Source organism: Monodon monoceros, unplaced genomic scaffold (assembly GCF_005190385.1).
Source record: "Monodon monoceros isolate NGI ecotype Baffin Bay Population unplaced genomic scaffold, NGI_Narwhal_1 Super_Scaffold_6, whole genome shotgun sequence".
NCBI lineage: Eukaryota > Metazoa > Chordata > Mammalia > Artiodactyla > Monodontidae > Monodon > Monodon monoceros.
Window position 1 is genome coordinate 85,900,942 of NW_021703783.1, and position 14,324 is coordinate 85,915,265.

Consider the following 14,324-nt stretch of genomic DNA (forward strand, 5'->3'; position numbering starts at 1 on the left):
CCTATTCCAGGTGCTTTAAGTGATTTGTGATTGCTTCATTTCATATTATGAGTTAGGCACTATTATTATCTCCATTTTTCAAATGAAGAAACCAATGCTGGGTACTTTATACATGTTATCAATTTAATCCACACAACAAATTCACAAAGGTCATAATCATCCCTGTATACAAAGAAGTAAACTCACCCAAGATCATGCAGCTAGTCAGTGGCAGGTTGGAGACTCAGACTCAGACAGTCTGACTCCAGAGAGCTTATCCCTAACCACTACACTACACTACACTGCTCCTCCAAGAACAGGACAATGAATGAGTCATGTCTCTGCCTGTGAAGCTTAGTAGGGGAAGTAGATGTGTGGGCACTTAAAACACGTCTGAATTAAACAAGTAACATGTTAGACTTTATAAGCAGGTGTTGTGTGTACACAAGGGAATGGGAAGTTGATTCTGATCTGTGACATCCTGGAGGGCTCCAGGGAAGAAGTGGCATTTGATCACAGCCTTGAAGGTCGTCAGTAGTTGAGAGGATGAAGCGGGGTGGGGGGGCACTCTAAGATGAGAAAACAACAAGAGCAAAAGCAAAAGCAGGGAACCTGGAAGTGCAGGGTGAGCTGAACGATGCTCTGAGGAGATGGTTAGCCCAATCAAGGCCAAAGTCTTCCCAGGGCCTTGGGGAACTTGAGGGGTGATGCACTGCCCCAAAACATGGATCCTCTTCTCATCTCCACTCCATTTTGATTTTCTTATTTTGAGCTTTTTTTTTTTTTTTTCTGTACACGGGCCTCTCACTGCTGTGGCCTCTCCCATCGCGGAGCACAGGCTCCGGACGCGCAGGCTCAGCGGCCATGGCCCACGGGCCCAGCCTCTCCGCGGCATGTGGGATCTTCCCGGACCGGGGCACGAACCCGTGTCCCCTGCGTCAGCAGGCGGACTCTCAACCACTGCACCACCAGGGAAGCCCTTATTTTGAGCTTTTTTATGAGTGCTTTCAAGAAAGACAGAGGGGGACTTCCCTGGTGGTCCAGTGGTTAAGACTTTGCCTTCCAATGCAGGGGGTGCAGGTTCAATCCCTGGTCGGGGAGCTAAAATCCCACATGCCTCCTGGCCAAAAAACTAAAACATAAAACAGAGGCAATATTGTAACAGATTAAGTGTACCCCAACCTGACCCTAGATGGAAGGTACTAGAAATTTAAACACCACCTCGGTGAGCTTATTATTCCGATAATACCAAATAGCACATGCCATAATTCAAAATTCAGAAATGACAGAAAAGTTGGAAGGGAATGTCACCCACAATCCCACTAGGCAGAGAAATCCTTGGTCAACATTTTGCTTTTTTTTTCCTCCTGGTATTTACTCAGAGCATATTTTTTAATACCATAATCCTGATCACACCGTATGCAGTTTTGAACTTCACTTTTTTCCCCACTTACCATTTTAACACAAAGCTTTTCATCATTTATTGCCATTCTATGTAAACATTTTTAGTAACTGCATAAGTTTTATCACATACCAGAGTTTATTTAACCACGCTCTGATTTTCAAACATTTGTTTCTTTGTCAAATTTTGGACCCTGTAAATAAGGTTTGGGTGAAAATCCTTGTGCATGAAGATTTTGCTGCATTTTGGATTCTAACATTGGGACAGAGTCCCAGAAATGGAATTACTGAATCAAGGGAAAGGAGCATACGTGAACACCTTGGCTACATAATGACAAATGGCCCCATCATAGACTTGGAGTTGGCCATAGATGCAGCAGGATGTCTCTGAAAGAAGGACTCAGGTCAGTGTAGGGCGATGAGCACAGACATTAGAGTCAGACAGACCTGGGTTGGAATCTTATCTCTGCCTTGTGACCTTGAGCCTCAGTTTCCTTATCTGTAAAACAGGATTTCTCAACCTGGGCATTATTGATATTTGGGCTAAATTCTTTCTTGTGGGGACTGATCTGTGCATTGTAGGATGTTTAAGAACATTTCTTCCCTCTACCCATTAGATGCAGTAACAGCCCCCCGGACATGGCACCAGAAATATCTCCAGATATTGCCAAACATCCCCTGGGAGGCAAAATCACCCTGGTTGCAGATCACTGCTCTAAAGCTAAAATAATATAAACATACCCTATAGAGCCTTGTGAGGATTAGAAACAATGCACGTGAGGTGCTTTCTCCCAGTGCCTGGTATAGGGTAGGCGCTCAATGAATGGTAGCTGGGACTGTTCGTGTAGAGCCATGTTTCTCCACATTTTCCATCTGCAGGTCCCCTGGGGATCTTCCCTGCCCACCTGCCACTAAAAGAGAATTTCCTTCTCTGATTCTGTTTTGAGGTTCTTGCATAAATATATGCAAGTGGCAAATGGAGAGAAGGAGGGTCAGACTCTAGGTTAGGCTTGATAAGAGGCAGAGGGGTGTAGGGAAGCAAACCTCCCCCCGACCCCGCCCCACTGCTATCTGTTTAACTCCTGCATCACTGTTTCAGATATTAAGCTTAGTGGATTGTACTCTGGTTAGGTCGTCTTGATGAGGCCTTAGGACTCTGGCAACATAGAAGTTTCCTTTCCTCTGACAACTCCTATCAGAAATAGTGGTTGCTTGGAATCTTGCCTCAAGAAGGATTTTTAAGGCTGCATCTACACTTAGTGGATAAGGGCTCTGTGATTGACTAAGCATGTCTGCCATGGGCATGGAAGAGAAAGGGGAATATTTGCCATTTCCACCCTCAGGTGAGACCTCATCTCCATAGTCTCACTCCCACAGAGGGGGTGAATGGTCCTCTTGTCAATCTTCTTTTGAAGAAGTGGCCCTTTTCCTCAGATAGGAAATGGGAACCTAGAAGGCAGGCCCTGGGCCTTCAGAGGAGAAACTCCTGCCTCTCACTGAGCCTCACTTTCTTGGGTTTGGATTTTAGGTAAAAAGTGTCATGTTAAAAAGTACAGCTGGATGGCAGAGAACTGGTGGGCCCTGCAGGCTTGGTTTCAGCTGGGCAATGAAGGATTGGGAATGGGGGCTTTAAACTCCAGTAGGAGTTGATGTTTCAGTCATGAGTCTGAAGGCAGAATGCCTTCCTCTTCAAGGTCCTCTATCTTTTCTCCTAAGGCCTTCCTTCAACTGACTGGTTGAGACCCACCCACATTATGGAGGGTAATCTGCTTTACTGAAAATCTACTGACTTAAATGTTGATCCCATGTAAAAAATAGCTTCACAGCAATATCTAGTCTGGTGTTTGACCAGCCAACTGGGCACCGTAGCCTAGCCCAGTTGCCACATAAAATTCACCATCACAGGTATCTTAGAGGAGTGTCTCCCCAAGTGTGCAACACCTCCCACTGTGCATGAGATGATTTCCAGTGGGACGGGGGCAGTGCCTTAAATAACATTGGTCATGGGAGTGACTCTTTTAAATTCTATTTTAATGCTAATTACTTTCAGAAGAAAGGCTCCACTTGATATGAGCCCCTAACAACGCTCTCACTCATTATTTATAAGAGTAGAAAGCAGAACCAGAATTCAGCTATAAATTGATTACACTGTTTCCGTTTCATCAGGTTAACTTTCACAATGACCTTCTGTTTATGGCAGGTGATACTGATTTTCCGTTTATGGCAGTGACATAATGTTTCCTTTTTAGATATATGTATTTTAAAAAACAAAGGGAGTCCATTGAAGATTAAGTAAATAATGGTACGGGTGGTGTTTGGATTCAGCTACACTCACGAAGGTCGCTTACAAGCAATCCAAGTTTGAGAAACACCATCTTAGCCAAGGAAAGTCGGGGCTTCAGGCCCAGCCAGCATCCCACAGGAGGATCTTCCCTCCATGGCCAATCTGGGAGCATACAGCTTTGGTTTGATTAAGGAGAAGGCTGGTTTCCTTCTGAGAAAGCGTGAGAAAGACCAGAGTGTTCTCAAGGTTTGCCAGCGTTGAGAAAAGTAAAACATGCCCCTCAAGGAGCACAGTTAAGTGCATGGATTCTGGAGCCAGACTGCCGGGGTCAAATCCTCCCTCTGCTGCTCATAGCTGTGCACCCCTGAGAAGTCATTTAACCTCTTTGAGCCTCTGTTTCCTCATCTGTAAAATGGGTTTATAAAGGTACCTACTTTATAGGGTATTGTGAGAATCAAATGAATTAGTGCTATCGCATAACAAGTGTCATTTAGGACTGAGTCGCTGTTGTTGGGAACGACTGACAAAGAAAAAGAATATTGTGACACAGTGCTCTAAATGCTGTACCCAAGAAAGTACAGTGTGATATGAGACACAGGGGAGTGCGGGAGATTCCAGGATGGCTTCCTGGAGAAATTAATATATAAGCCGATACCTGGATAATCAGTAGGAGTTAGCCTGGAAAAGAGGAGAGAGAGAATGTTCTGGATAGAGGGAATAGCGTATGCCCAGGCTTAAAGGCAAGTGACAGTTCTTGTGACTGCAAAGAAGGCAGTGCTGGTTACAGCAGAGGATGTGACAGAGGGTGTGTCCCAAGGTGAGGGAGGCCAGAAGCAGACACATACAAAGGGCTTTCTGTGCCTTGTTAGAAACAAGGGGTCCCAGAAGGGCAGGACTGGAGTTATCTTAGCAGCCCTCTGTGCCTGAAACAGCACCCCAGACCTGGAAAGCCCTTGACAGTCGTGTGGCGAATGAACAAATGCTTTCCTCTCTGCTTGATATGTGGCCTGGAGTTCTCATGGGACCACTCCCATTGAATGAGGGACTCTCAGGATGGAAATCTCTGCTGAGATCTCCAGGCACATCTTCTCTGCAAGTCTTGGCTGCCTGAAGGATCTGAAATGTTACTTCTGTCCACAGGTGACCTGGTGTCCCGAGCAATGCATCACCTGCAGCCCCTCAACGCCAAGCACCATGGCAATGGCACCCCCCTGCACCACAAGCAGGGGGCACTCTACTGGGAGCCTGAGGCCCTGTACACCCTCTGCTATTTCATGCACTGCCCACAGATGGAATGGGAAAATCCCAACGTGGAGCCCTCCAAAGTCAACCTCCAGGTGGAAAGGTAAGACTTGTGTTGGCTTTGGATGGCCAAAGAGAGGGGCTCCCTTCTGGCCAACACCACCTTATGGTGAGTAGGTATTGCCTCCAGGGTGGTACAGGAGTGGGGGAGGAGAGGGATGCTGGGGGTCAGAACTGCCCAGTTTCCAGAAACTCACTGGAGGGGTCTAGATGACCTTGAGGGGTTATCTGAGACCTGGGTGGAATCTTTGAAATGGGTTTGCATAGGGCTGGCCCAGTTTGGGATAAAAGTGGCCTGGGTCAGAAGAGAGGGTCTTCACATCTGGAGGGATGAGGCCTCTGCAGTGCAAGGGGGCTTCCTTGTGAAGGCAGCTTAGGGGGATACCAGCTCCTTGGGTGGGAGATGTTTTATCTTCATTTCACCCTGTCTGCCCTGGGGATTCCAGGGGGAAACCATAACACTTGCTCAGCCAGAAGTGGGCCTCTCATGTGGGCAGGAGACAGCATAGCAGTTGCCATGAAGCAGAATCCTCATGGCAGAGAAGGAAGGGAGGGCTCCCTGGAAGAGGAAGCTCCCTCTGACCTGGCTTCTGCTGCTCCCCAGCGCCATCCGTCCACTTCCCCATGCCTCAGCCTCCGTATCTGTAAACGAGTAGCTGCACTAAGAGCTTTCCAGGTTGCCTTCTACCTGGAAAATCCCAAGATTTTCTGAGGATGGTTTCAGCCCCTCAGAGGCAAGGAATCCAAACCACCACCAGGAAAGGAGGCTGCCTGGAGGCGTCCCCTCTTCCCCTGGGAACAGGTCCACAGAGATATGGACCTGTTCCTAAGGGAACATCTCGTCCCAGCATCTCACAAATCAGGCCCCTCCTCCTGTGTACACAGGCTTGTTCACTCTAACTACTGCAGTAGTGACGCTGTTTATCGAGTGGTTAAAGAACAGGCTCTGTGATCCAGACTTCTGGGTTCAAATCCAGGCTCTTCCAATTAAAAGCCAGGGTGTCTTGGAAAAGTGCCTTTAACCTCCCCGTGCCTCAGTTTCTTCGTCTACAAAATAGAGGTCCTAAGAATAAATCCTTCATAAGGCTGTTTGAAGATTGAATGCATTGAACAGTGCCCAGCACGTAGTAAGTGCTCAGTAAATGTTCCCTTTTATTATTGTTGTTGGAGATCTTATCCGCAAATAGCTGAACAACTCCCAGTTTGGGCTCAATGCACTTTTCTTTGTTAAATGGTTCCAAGTGGTTTTAAAACACTCACTGGATGCTCTGTTTCTGCCAGGATGGATCGGGCTTAATTGGGCTCCTAAACCATGTCTTTTGGCTTTCAGTTTAGAGTAGAGGATGGAGGATGAGCGAGACAGAAGTTGACTCTTTTTTTTTTTTTTTTATCCCAAGTTAGCATCAATATTTCAATCCAGTCTGGAATTAACTTAATCAGAGGATTACTCATGTCTCCCGCCATCCAGGCCAAATCAGTGGGTGCCGTGTGCATATTTTCATGTGCCAAATATGCCCAAAGAGGAGAGGTGGCAACGTGCCCGTGGTCCCTGGGCAGAAAACAACCTCAGTCAGACACACCAAGACGTTGCTTTCTATGAGTATGAATCGTGACGGCTGGGAGGATGGAAACTATTGGCCTTGGCCTTTGGGGTACCTAGTTCTTCAGCCCCCATCCCTACCCCAGCAGCCTGTAGAATAGGGCAGTTTCTCTGACTCACCTACCCCGCCACTCTTCAATTCCCGCCTCTATGCAGATGACAACCCCTCCATCTCCAGCCAGACGTCACCACCTCTGAGCTCCAGAACCTGATCCAGCTCAGCCTTCCAGTTTCCACTGTCAAGTCTCACACTCTCAGGCTGGTTCTTCTCAGGGCACCTTATTCTCTTCTGCCCAACACAGCAAATGTGTGTGTGTGTGTGTGTTTATTGCCTGTGAGCTTCATAAGGGCACGGAACACATCTGTTTTTGTTGTCACGCCACACCTAATGCCAAGCTCAACATCTGGTATATATCACAAAGTCAGTAAATATTTGTAGGATGAAAGAAGGGACAAATCCGTTGATCCAACTGCCTATGGAACATTTCCATCAGGAGTGCCCACAACCACCTCAAAACTAAAGCCAACATCTTTCCCCCCAAACCGACTGTTCCTCCTTTCCCCCCCGCCCCCAGTCTCTAAGAATGGCATCACCATCAACCCGTTCACCTCGGTCAGAAAACTGGGACTCACTCCACACTCCTTCCTCTCCTTCCCTCCTTCCTACAGCCAGCTGGTCAGTAGGTCTCACTGATGCTACTTCTGTGCCCGTCTCCCGTTCCTCTAATCCTTCCTCCCCAGATTGCTGCCTCACTGCATGGTTCAGTCCCTCGTTTCCTCTTACTGCTATTACTGCATTTGATTTCTAAATGGTCTCCCTGGACGGGAGGCTTAATATTCTCTGACCAGCTCCATCCTCATGGCCACCAGACTGAAACTTCTAAAATATACATCTCATCGTGTGACATACCCCCTGCCCCCAACTCAACACAGTTGCATGGCTCCTGTTATATTTTCTGTTATGTAGTTTCCATCTTCCCTTCCGGAATCTATTTCAGGATTCAGAGTGTAGTTGAAGTGTCTGTAAGTCTAGGGAGACCATCTAAGGATTCCAAACTTTCTGGGACAAGTTTTAAAGAGGCATGAGCTGCAAGGGGGAGCCGAGTAAAGAGAACGTGTCCTAGAATTTGTCAGAGTCAATTATCTTGGTCTTTCCATTCCTCCTTGGCTGAATTTTCAGGGGACGACACAAAACAGAAAACACTTGTCATTTTTTGAGTTCTGTTCACTTTGGTCCTCTGGAAAGAGTATGGATTTGGGAGTCAGATCGACCTTTGGGTTTGGATCCCAGCTCTGCTTCTTCTAGTTCTGGGACCTTGAATGAGTCATTTCACCGCTATTGAAACTCTTCTCCTCAACTGTGAAATGAGAACAAAACCAGCCTCTTGGGACTGGTGTAAGCAATGAATTAGATACTGTAGCTAAGACATCCAGAGCCATGCCTGGCACAAGGGGAGCTCCCCTCACCCCCACCAAAAAGGAGCTGATATAATACATCTTCTTTTTATTTTTTGGCTCTAAAATGTTATTATCGTTGTCCCTGAAGGAGCCTGTGTATGATTCCTTCCAGACGAAAAGCTGTTTCTTCCCGTTCCACGATAGGCTAGGCGTTGATATTTATTAGCGTCTGAAAACACACAGGTAAGGGCTTCAGAGGAGAGAGGACTCTTGTTTCCAGACAAGTGCTTACAGCAGCTTCATACCAAAACTTACAAACAAGACGTTTCCAGTGGGAGGTAGGATTCTAATTTGGAGCTGGTTTTTTTTCTCTTTTTCTGTCTTCTTTTTCCCTCCAAATCAAAAACATTTCCTTGACTCTCTATCTCTCTTCTGGCAAAGTCAAGTAAGGCCATGGCGTTTATATGGTTTTCCATAAACTCTTCAAGAACAGGAGCTGAGTATTATGTGCTTTTTGTCCACGCCGAGCAGAAGGCCTGGAACATATTTGTTGACTGAAATACGGATCGTGTTGTGCCTCAAACCATCTCTGCTTGTCAGAAGAGCCTTTCTTGGCTGGAGTACTTGGAACTAGGCCTCCGTATACCATTTGACTCTTTCATGTGGGCATAGCTTTCCAGTTGCTACATTGGTTTTGGATAGCTTCATTTTTCATTGTGGGGTTTTGAAGAAGCTCAGTACCAGTATAAAATTTCTGTAGTTTAAGTTGTTCCAGGACTTTGGCTACTATTTTTTGAGCTTCTGAAATCTTTCAGTCCCTCAGATACTTTATTTAGGGAAAAAAAAAAAAAAAACTCAGATAAATCTTGTATGATTATAATTAGGCTATATTCATTTTCCAAATAGTAATGATAAATGTAAACACCTCAGTTTTGAGGATGGGGGTCATGTGAAGCTACTACTATTTTTTAATAGAATCATCTTAAATCTATGACAAAATTTCCCTGCCCCAAATCATTACTGGAAAGGCTAGTGATTCCTAGATGTGTTTGGCCATGAATGATTTCAGTAATTTGTCATCATAAAATTAAAAGGAGTTGGATAAATAGGAGTGTTTTGTTGCCTGCAGTAACTGATCGTGCCTGAGAGGAACAGAGATCAGCTTCACCTAGAAGACTAGACAATTAGGTAGTTTTACTCTCCCCGAGTCTCATGGGAAACAAACCAGAATTTACATCTAGGCAGTGGCAGCTTTCGCCCCTTTTGTAACAGAGCTGTGTAAACAGATGTGGCAGACATCTGTTTCCCTGTGTCTACCAGGGAAATCTCAACCACAAACATGAGTATCCAATCACCAACTATTTGAGGAAAACGAATGGAAGAAACAGAACAGTCTTAACAAATGGAAGAATTTACACTTGAGGAAATAGAGTTAATAAAGAAAACATACCAGATATTAGAAGTTAATGGTACCCAAATACATCTTCTAAGAAACCCTCCCAAAAGATCACCCCAGCACATCAATATGTGACAGGTGGTATCCAAATTTTAACACACTCCAACAGACATACCCAGGGTTATGCAAAATTTCCAGCCTTCTAATTAGAACCCTTCCCCTTTCTTTCCCATCAAGGAATGTATATCAGAACACAAGTGAGCAGAGGTATCCTTGATACAAGCAGCACTACTAGTAGGAATGCTTAGTTGCAAGAGTTGAACCTGCTGAGCAGAAAGAAAACCTCTGGGAGGCCCAGTGTAGGCAGAGGGTTAATAAATCCTTGTCACTCTGCATGAGAATCTGACGTTGGGTTAATTTTCTAGCTCTGTTCCCCTGGAAAAATGATAAGAATTACAATATCAGCTGTGTTACTAAGCCACATTGCTTATGGACAGAGTGACCCTAGGTTGGTTCATTAGATCTGGCCTTGTAGTACTATAGATACTTGGTATAAATACCAAGTATCTATAGTACTTGGTATAGTACTTCCAGAGCTTTGGGCTTCCTTGAATTCACTGATCCTTATAACTGGCAATGTCCCTTGCAGGAACCTTGAAAGCTACTTCTGTGGAGTTGTTACAAGAGATGTTGGGGTTCATAAAGCAGGGCAGTTCTCACAACCACCCAACTGGATCTTATCTCCTTGCACCTGAGTGTCACTGGGGCAGAAGATAGCTCTGAGACGGCTGGGTGAATCGTTATAAAGACTCCCAGTGAAAGGAACGTCTGATGTTGTCATGTGGGACAAGTGTGGCCTATGATGGTCCCATGAGCCTAAATGTTTAGTAGAGCTTAAGAAGACTTCTGGAGGGCATTGAAGCTGGAGAAGCAGGCTTTGAGCCCACACAACCTGGAGCAGTGCCCAAGTTGCACCCCAGGATTGCTCAGAGCCATAGACACTGGACTTTATACCACTGAGGCTGAACTTTGGCCACTCCCAGCAGGACCTCTGTCACCATTACCCCTGAAAACTGAATGTCTCTGCTACCACTCTTGTTATGTTCCATCTATGTCACACCACTTGCTTCTAAATCAGTGGAGCCTGGGTCACATCCCTGCACCCTAGTAGCAGGGGTGTCTGGAAAGGTGAATTTCTACCTTGTTGAACTATGGAATAATAATATGGGAAATTCTCCAAACGGTAAGGTCATCAGCGGTTCCAAGCACCCAAAAAAGTTGACAAAGGTTCACTACACTCTTCTACTTTACTCTTTTTTAAAATAAATAACACACAAGTGAATCATTTGCACAGTTCAGTACTTCTGACCATTATTAGCCACACAGCTCACAACTGATTGGCTTACACACCACAGTGAATACTCCCCAACATAAAGACTGCTTGGGCTGACACCCTAGGAACCTCAACAGCAAGAAGGAGGAGACAGGAGGACTGTTTTTTCCTGACATCTTAAGCAGCAGTGCAGAACGCCTTTCCCCAGAGGAAGAATGCTACTTTCTCACCTTCTTGAGGGCAGTGATCACATCTGGCACAAAAGTCCCCTAAAATGTCCACCCAGTGCTAGTGGGTCCTGGAGAAATTCATAGTCAATGTATGAATGGGGACAACCCAGAGCGGGAGAACCATATATTAGACCTGTTTTTTGCAGGGCTACTTGTGGGCTTTTGTGGGCTTGCCTGGAATTCCAACCATTATATAAATGGTTCTAATGAAAAACAAAATGCATGTTGAATTCTAAATAATTAACTTAAGAAACAAAGTTTTAAAACATGATCTATTTGTGAAGAAACAGAGTTTTAAAACATGATCTATTTGTGACATGAGCGTTGCTGCAACGCTCTGGCCAGGGTAAAAGCAACTCTAATCCCAATATTTTTCAAACTGTAGGTTACAGCCCATTAATGGGCCATTAAACCAATGCAGTGCAGAGATTGGCAAACAATACCCCACAGACCAAGCCTGGCCTACTGTCTGTTTTTATAAAGTTTTATTGGAACACAGCCATACCCACTTGTTTACATATTATTTATGGCTGCTTTTGCATTTGTGGTTAGTTGTGACAGAGACCAAATGGCCCACAAGGCTGAAAATACTATTTAGCCCTTTCCCCTAATGCTGTGGGTTATAACCTGCATTTTTTAAAAAATTAAGTAGAATTAAAAAATAATCAAAGTAGCTTGCATTGAGGGAAGGAACTATGTTTCTTGAAAGTTTGTTGGTTTTTTGTTTTTGTTTTTTTTGGTTACATTAACTTAACTGGAGTTGATTAACTTGCCAAGGTCATGCAGCTAACGTTGCAGAACTAGAGTCTGAACTCCTGGCATCAGGCCCTGCTCTGTGCTTGTCTTCGCTAGTCTGTCTTGCTGTCCATGGACTATGGTTTTAAAGAAATAATATTTGAAAGCCTCATCTCTAATCTCTAGAATCTTTTTATAATCTTTATGAATGTTTACAGTATATAAAACTAATATACTTATTAAATAAAATATAAGTACACAAAAACTTTAAAGAAGAAACTTTGAGTCACCCATAGTCTCTGCATCCAGGAATAAGCACTGAGACCATATGGAGTATTTCCTTCCAATCTTAGTTTTCTGTGTATATTCAAAAGGTGTTTGGTTGTTTCACAAAATAAGGACTGTTCCATCATTGGATATGGAATTTAAAGACAAGAGAAAAGCTGAGAACAGGCATGTCAAACATGCTTCATTCCTGTCGAAGATGATAAAACTGAGGCCTAGAGGGATGAGTGGACTTCTCTGGAGTCATAAGCATATTTTCAGTGGATTTGCAAGGCAGTGCCACAGTGCCTTGCACATGCTTTGCCCTCTTCTTGAACCACTGCCTCCCCTCTGCTCCGTCATCTCAGTACCCCCATCAGTTCATCCTTCAAGACTCATTTTAGGCATCACCTCCTCCAAGAACCCTTTCCTACAACCTCAGGATGCACTGAGTGTCCAGGGCCTAGCTCAGTGGATAGCATATAGTAAGTGCTTAATAAATGCTTGCAGAACTGAACAGAGCTGGGTCTGAAACCTATATGTTCTGGCTTTCGGCCCAAAGAGCCATGTTGCCAGTGTGAACTCAGACAGCCCTTAGATTGCCACTGGCTCTACTGATCACATGCTTCAGGCCTCAGTTTTCTTAGCTGTACACAAAAAATAATCATTCCTACTTCATGGAGCTGTTTCGATGACTAATGAACTAACTTATGTAAGTGCCACACACAATCACTGACACTTAGCAGGTGATCCGTCAATGGCAGGGATTATTATTTACTTCCTTAAACCAGGTTGACCTCCTCTTAGAGATTATAAGAGGTTTTGATCAACACTTAGTATGTGGCAGGTCCTGCTCTATACCTCGTGTGTATTAACTAATTCAATCATCACAGTACCCCTTGAGGCAGAAGCTAGCCTCACCTCTCCTCATTTCACAAATGAGGAAACTGAGGTGCAGTGAGGTTAAGTAAGTTGTACACTTGGGCAGGTCTGGGAGTATCAAAGACATCAAATGAATGCTGCATCGCTATAGGGAAGGAAGCTCTCTGCTAAGGGAACAGAATGCATACCATGGAGGGCAGGAAGGTGAGAAAACAGAAAGCAAGACCTTGTTCTGAAGAGGTGTTGGGTAGAGCAACAAATTAGACAGGAAAGAAGGTTGAGAGACCCGCCAAGTTGTCAGGACTTTCTCCTATAAGGAGTGAGGAGCTGGAAAGGATTCTGAGAAGGGAGGTAAAGAGACCAAAACTGCGTCTGATTCCTTGTAAGCCCTCCCTTGATGGAGGCATAAGGATGCCCGAAGGAAGGTAATGAACATTTGATGCACCTACTATGTGCCATGTGCTATGTGAGCTACTTTACTTTCAGAGTTTAATTTAACCCTTACACTCAACTTTGTAAGGTAGAAATGCCTTCGTCTACAGATGAGACGATTAAGTCTAGTTGCTACTAGTAGGAAAATGCTATTTGGAAGCTATTTAGGTAAAGCTAAGGACCTTCACAGCGCATTAATTATATCTCTGGATATTTTTTATTGTGGAGCCAGAGTTTATATCTTGGTTCTAACACTTACTAGCTCTGTGACCTTGAACAAGTTACTTAACCACTCTGAGCCTCAGTTTTCTTATCTGTAAAATGGGAGCTATCATAGAATCTGCTTCAGAGGGCTGTTGTGAAGCTATTATGTGTTAATATATAGAAAGCACTTAAAATCCATCATGCATTAGTCTCTTTATAGATAATGGCCATTATTATTCTCACTGTCATGGTGCTTATAACCTAGGTGTATACTATAGCAGGCCTTCTCAAATTTTAACGTACATTTGAATCCCCTGGGACCTCATTAATATGCAGATTCTATTCATTAGGTCTGGGGTGGGGCCTGAAATGCTTCATTTCTAATAAGCTCCCAGGTGGTGCTGATGCTTCTGGTCCATGGAGCATCACGTGAATAACAAGATACTGTGTTGTCATTCATTTCCCCAACCTACTCCACCCCCCATTTTCAGTTACATAAGGGCAAGAAATAAGCCTTTTGTTGATTTTTGTCTCTCTGGTAGAGCTTAGCACATAATAGGTGCCTAAGAAATATTTCTCAGGCTCTGGGGGCTGGATTGAGCCTTGCAGGGCCTCTACTCTTACCTCATGAGATGCTGGATCCCTCTGCAATTTGCTGAAATGAATGGATTTCAGAAGTCAGATGCGGCCAGCCTGTGGAACTCTCAGGCTTTGGAGAGGCAGCCAAGGGAAGGTGCTGAGCATCCAAATATAATGATCATCTTCCACTTAACAAGGTGGCCAGCTCCTCTCAAGAGGCTTGGGAATAGCAAATTAGCCACAAGTGTGCAGGAGAAAGGTGAGGCAGGATTTGACAGGTGTCCTACCCGGGGAGAGGCAGCAGG

At 44.7% G+C, this 14,324-nt stretch overlaps 1 protein-coding gene across 2 annotated transcripts in view; it reads left to right on the plus strand.

Annotated features, from left to right (window-relative positions):
* BTBD11 (BTB domain containing 11) overlaps positions 1-14,324 on the plus strand; it is a 304,226-nt gene that overhangs the window by 190,908 nt on the left and 98,994 nt on the right. For both annotated transcript variants that reach the window (XM_029206378.1, XM_029206377.1), the window contains exon 3: positions 4,805-5,009. In XM_029206378.1, coding sequence (XP_029062211.1) covers positions 4,805-5,009 — 205 coding nt within the window. The remainder of the gene's footprint in view (positions 1-4,804; positions 5,010-14,324) is intronic.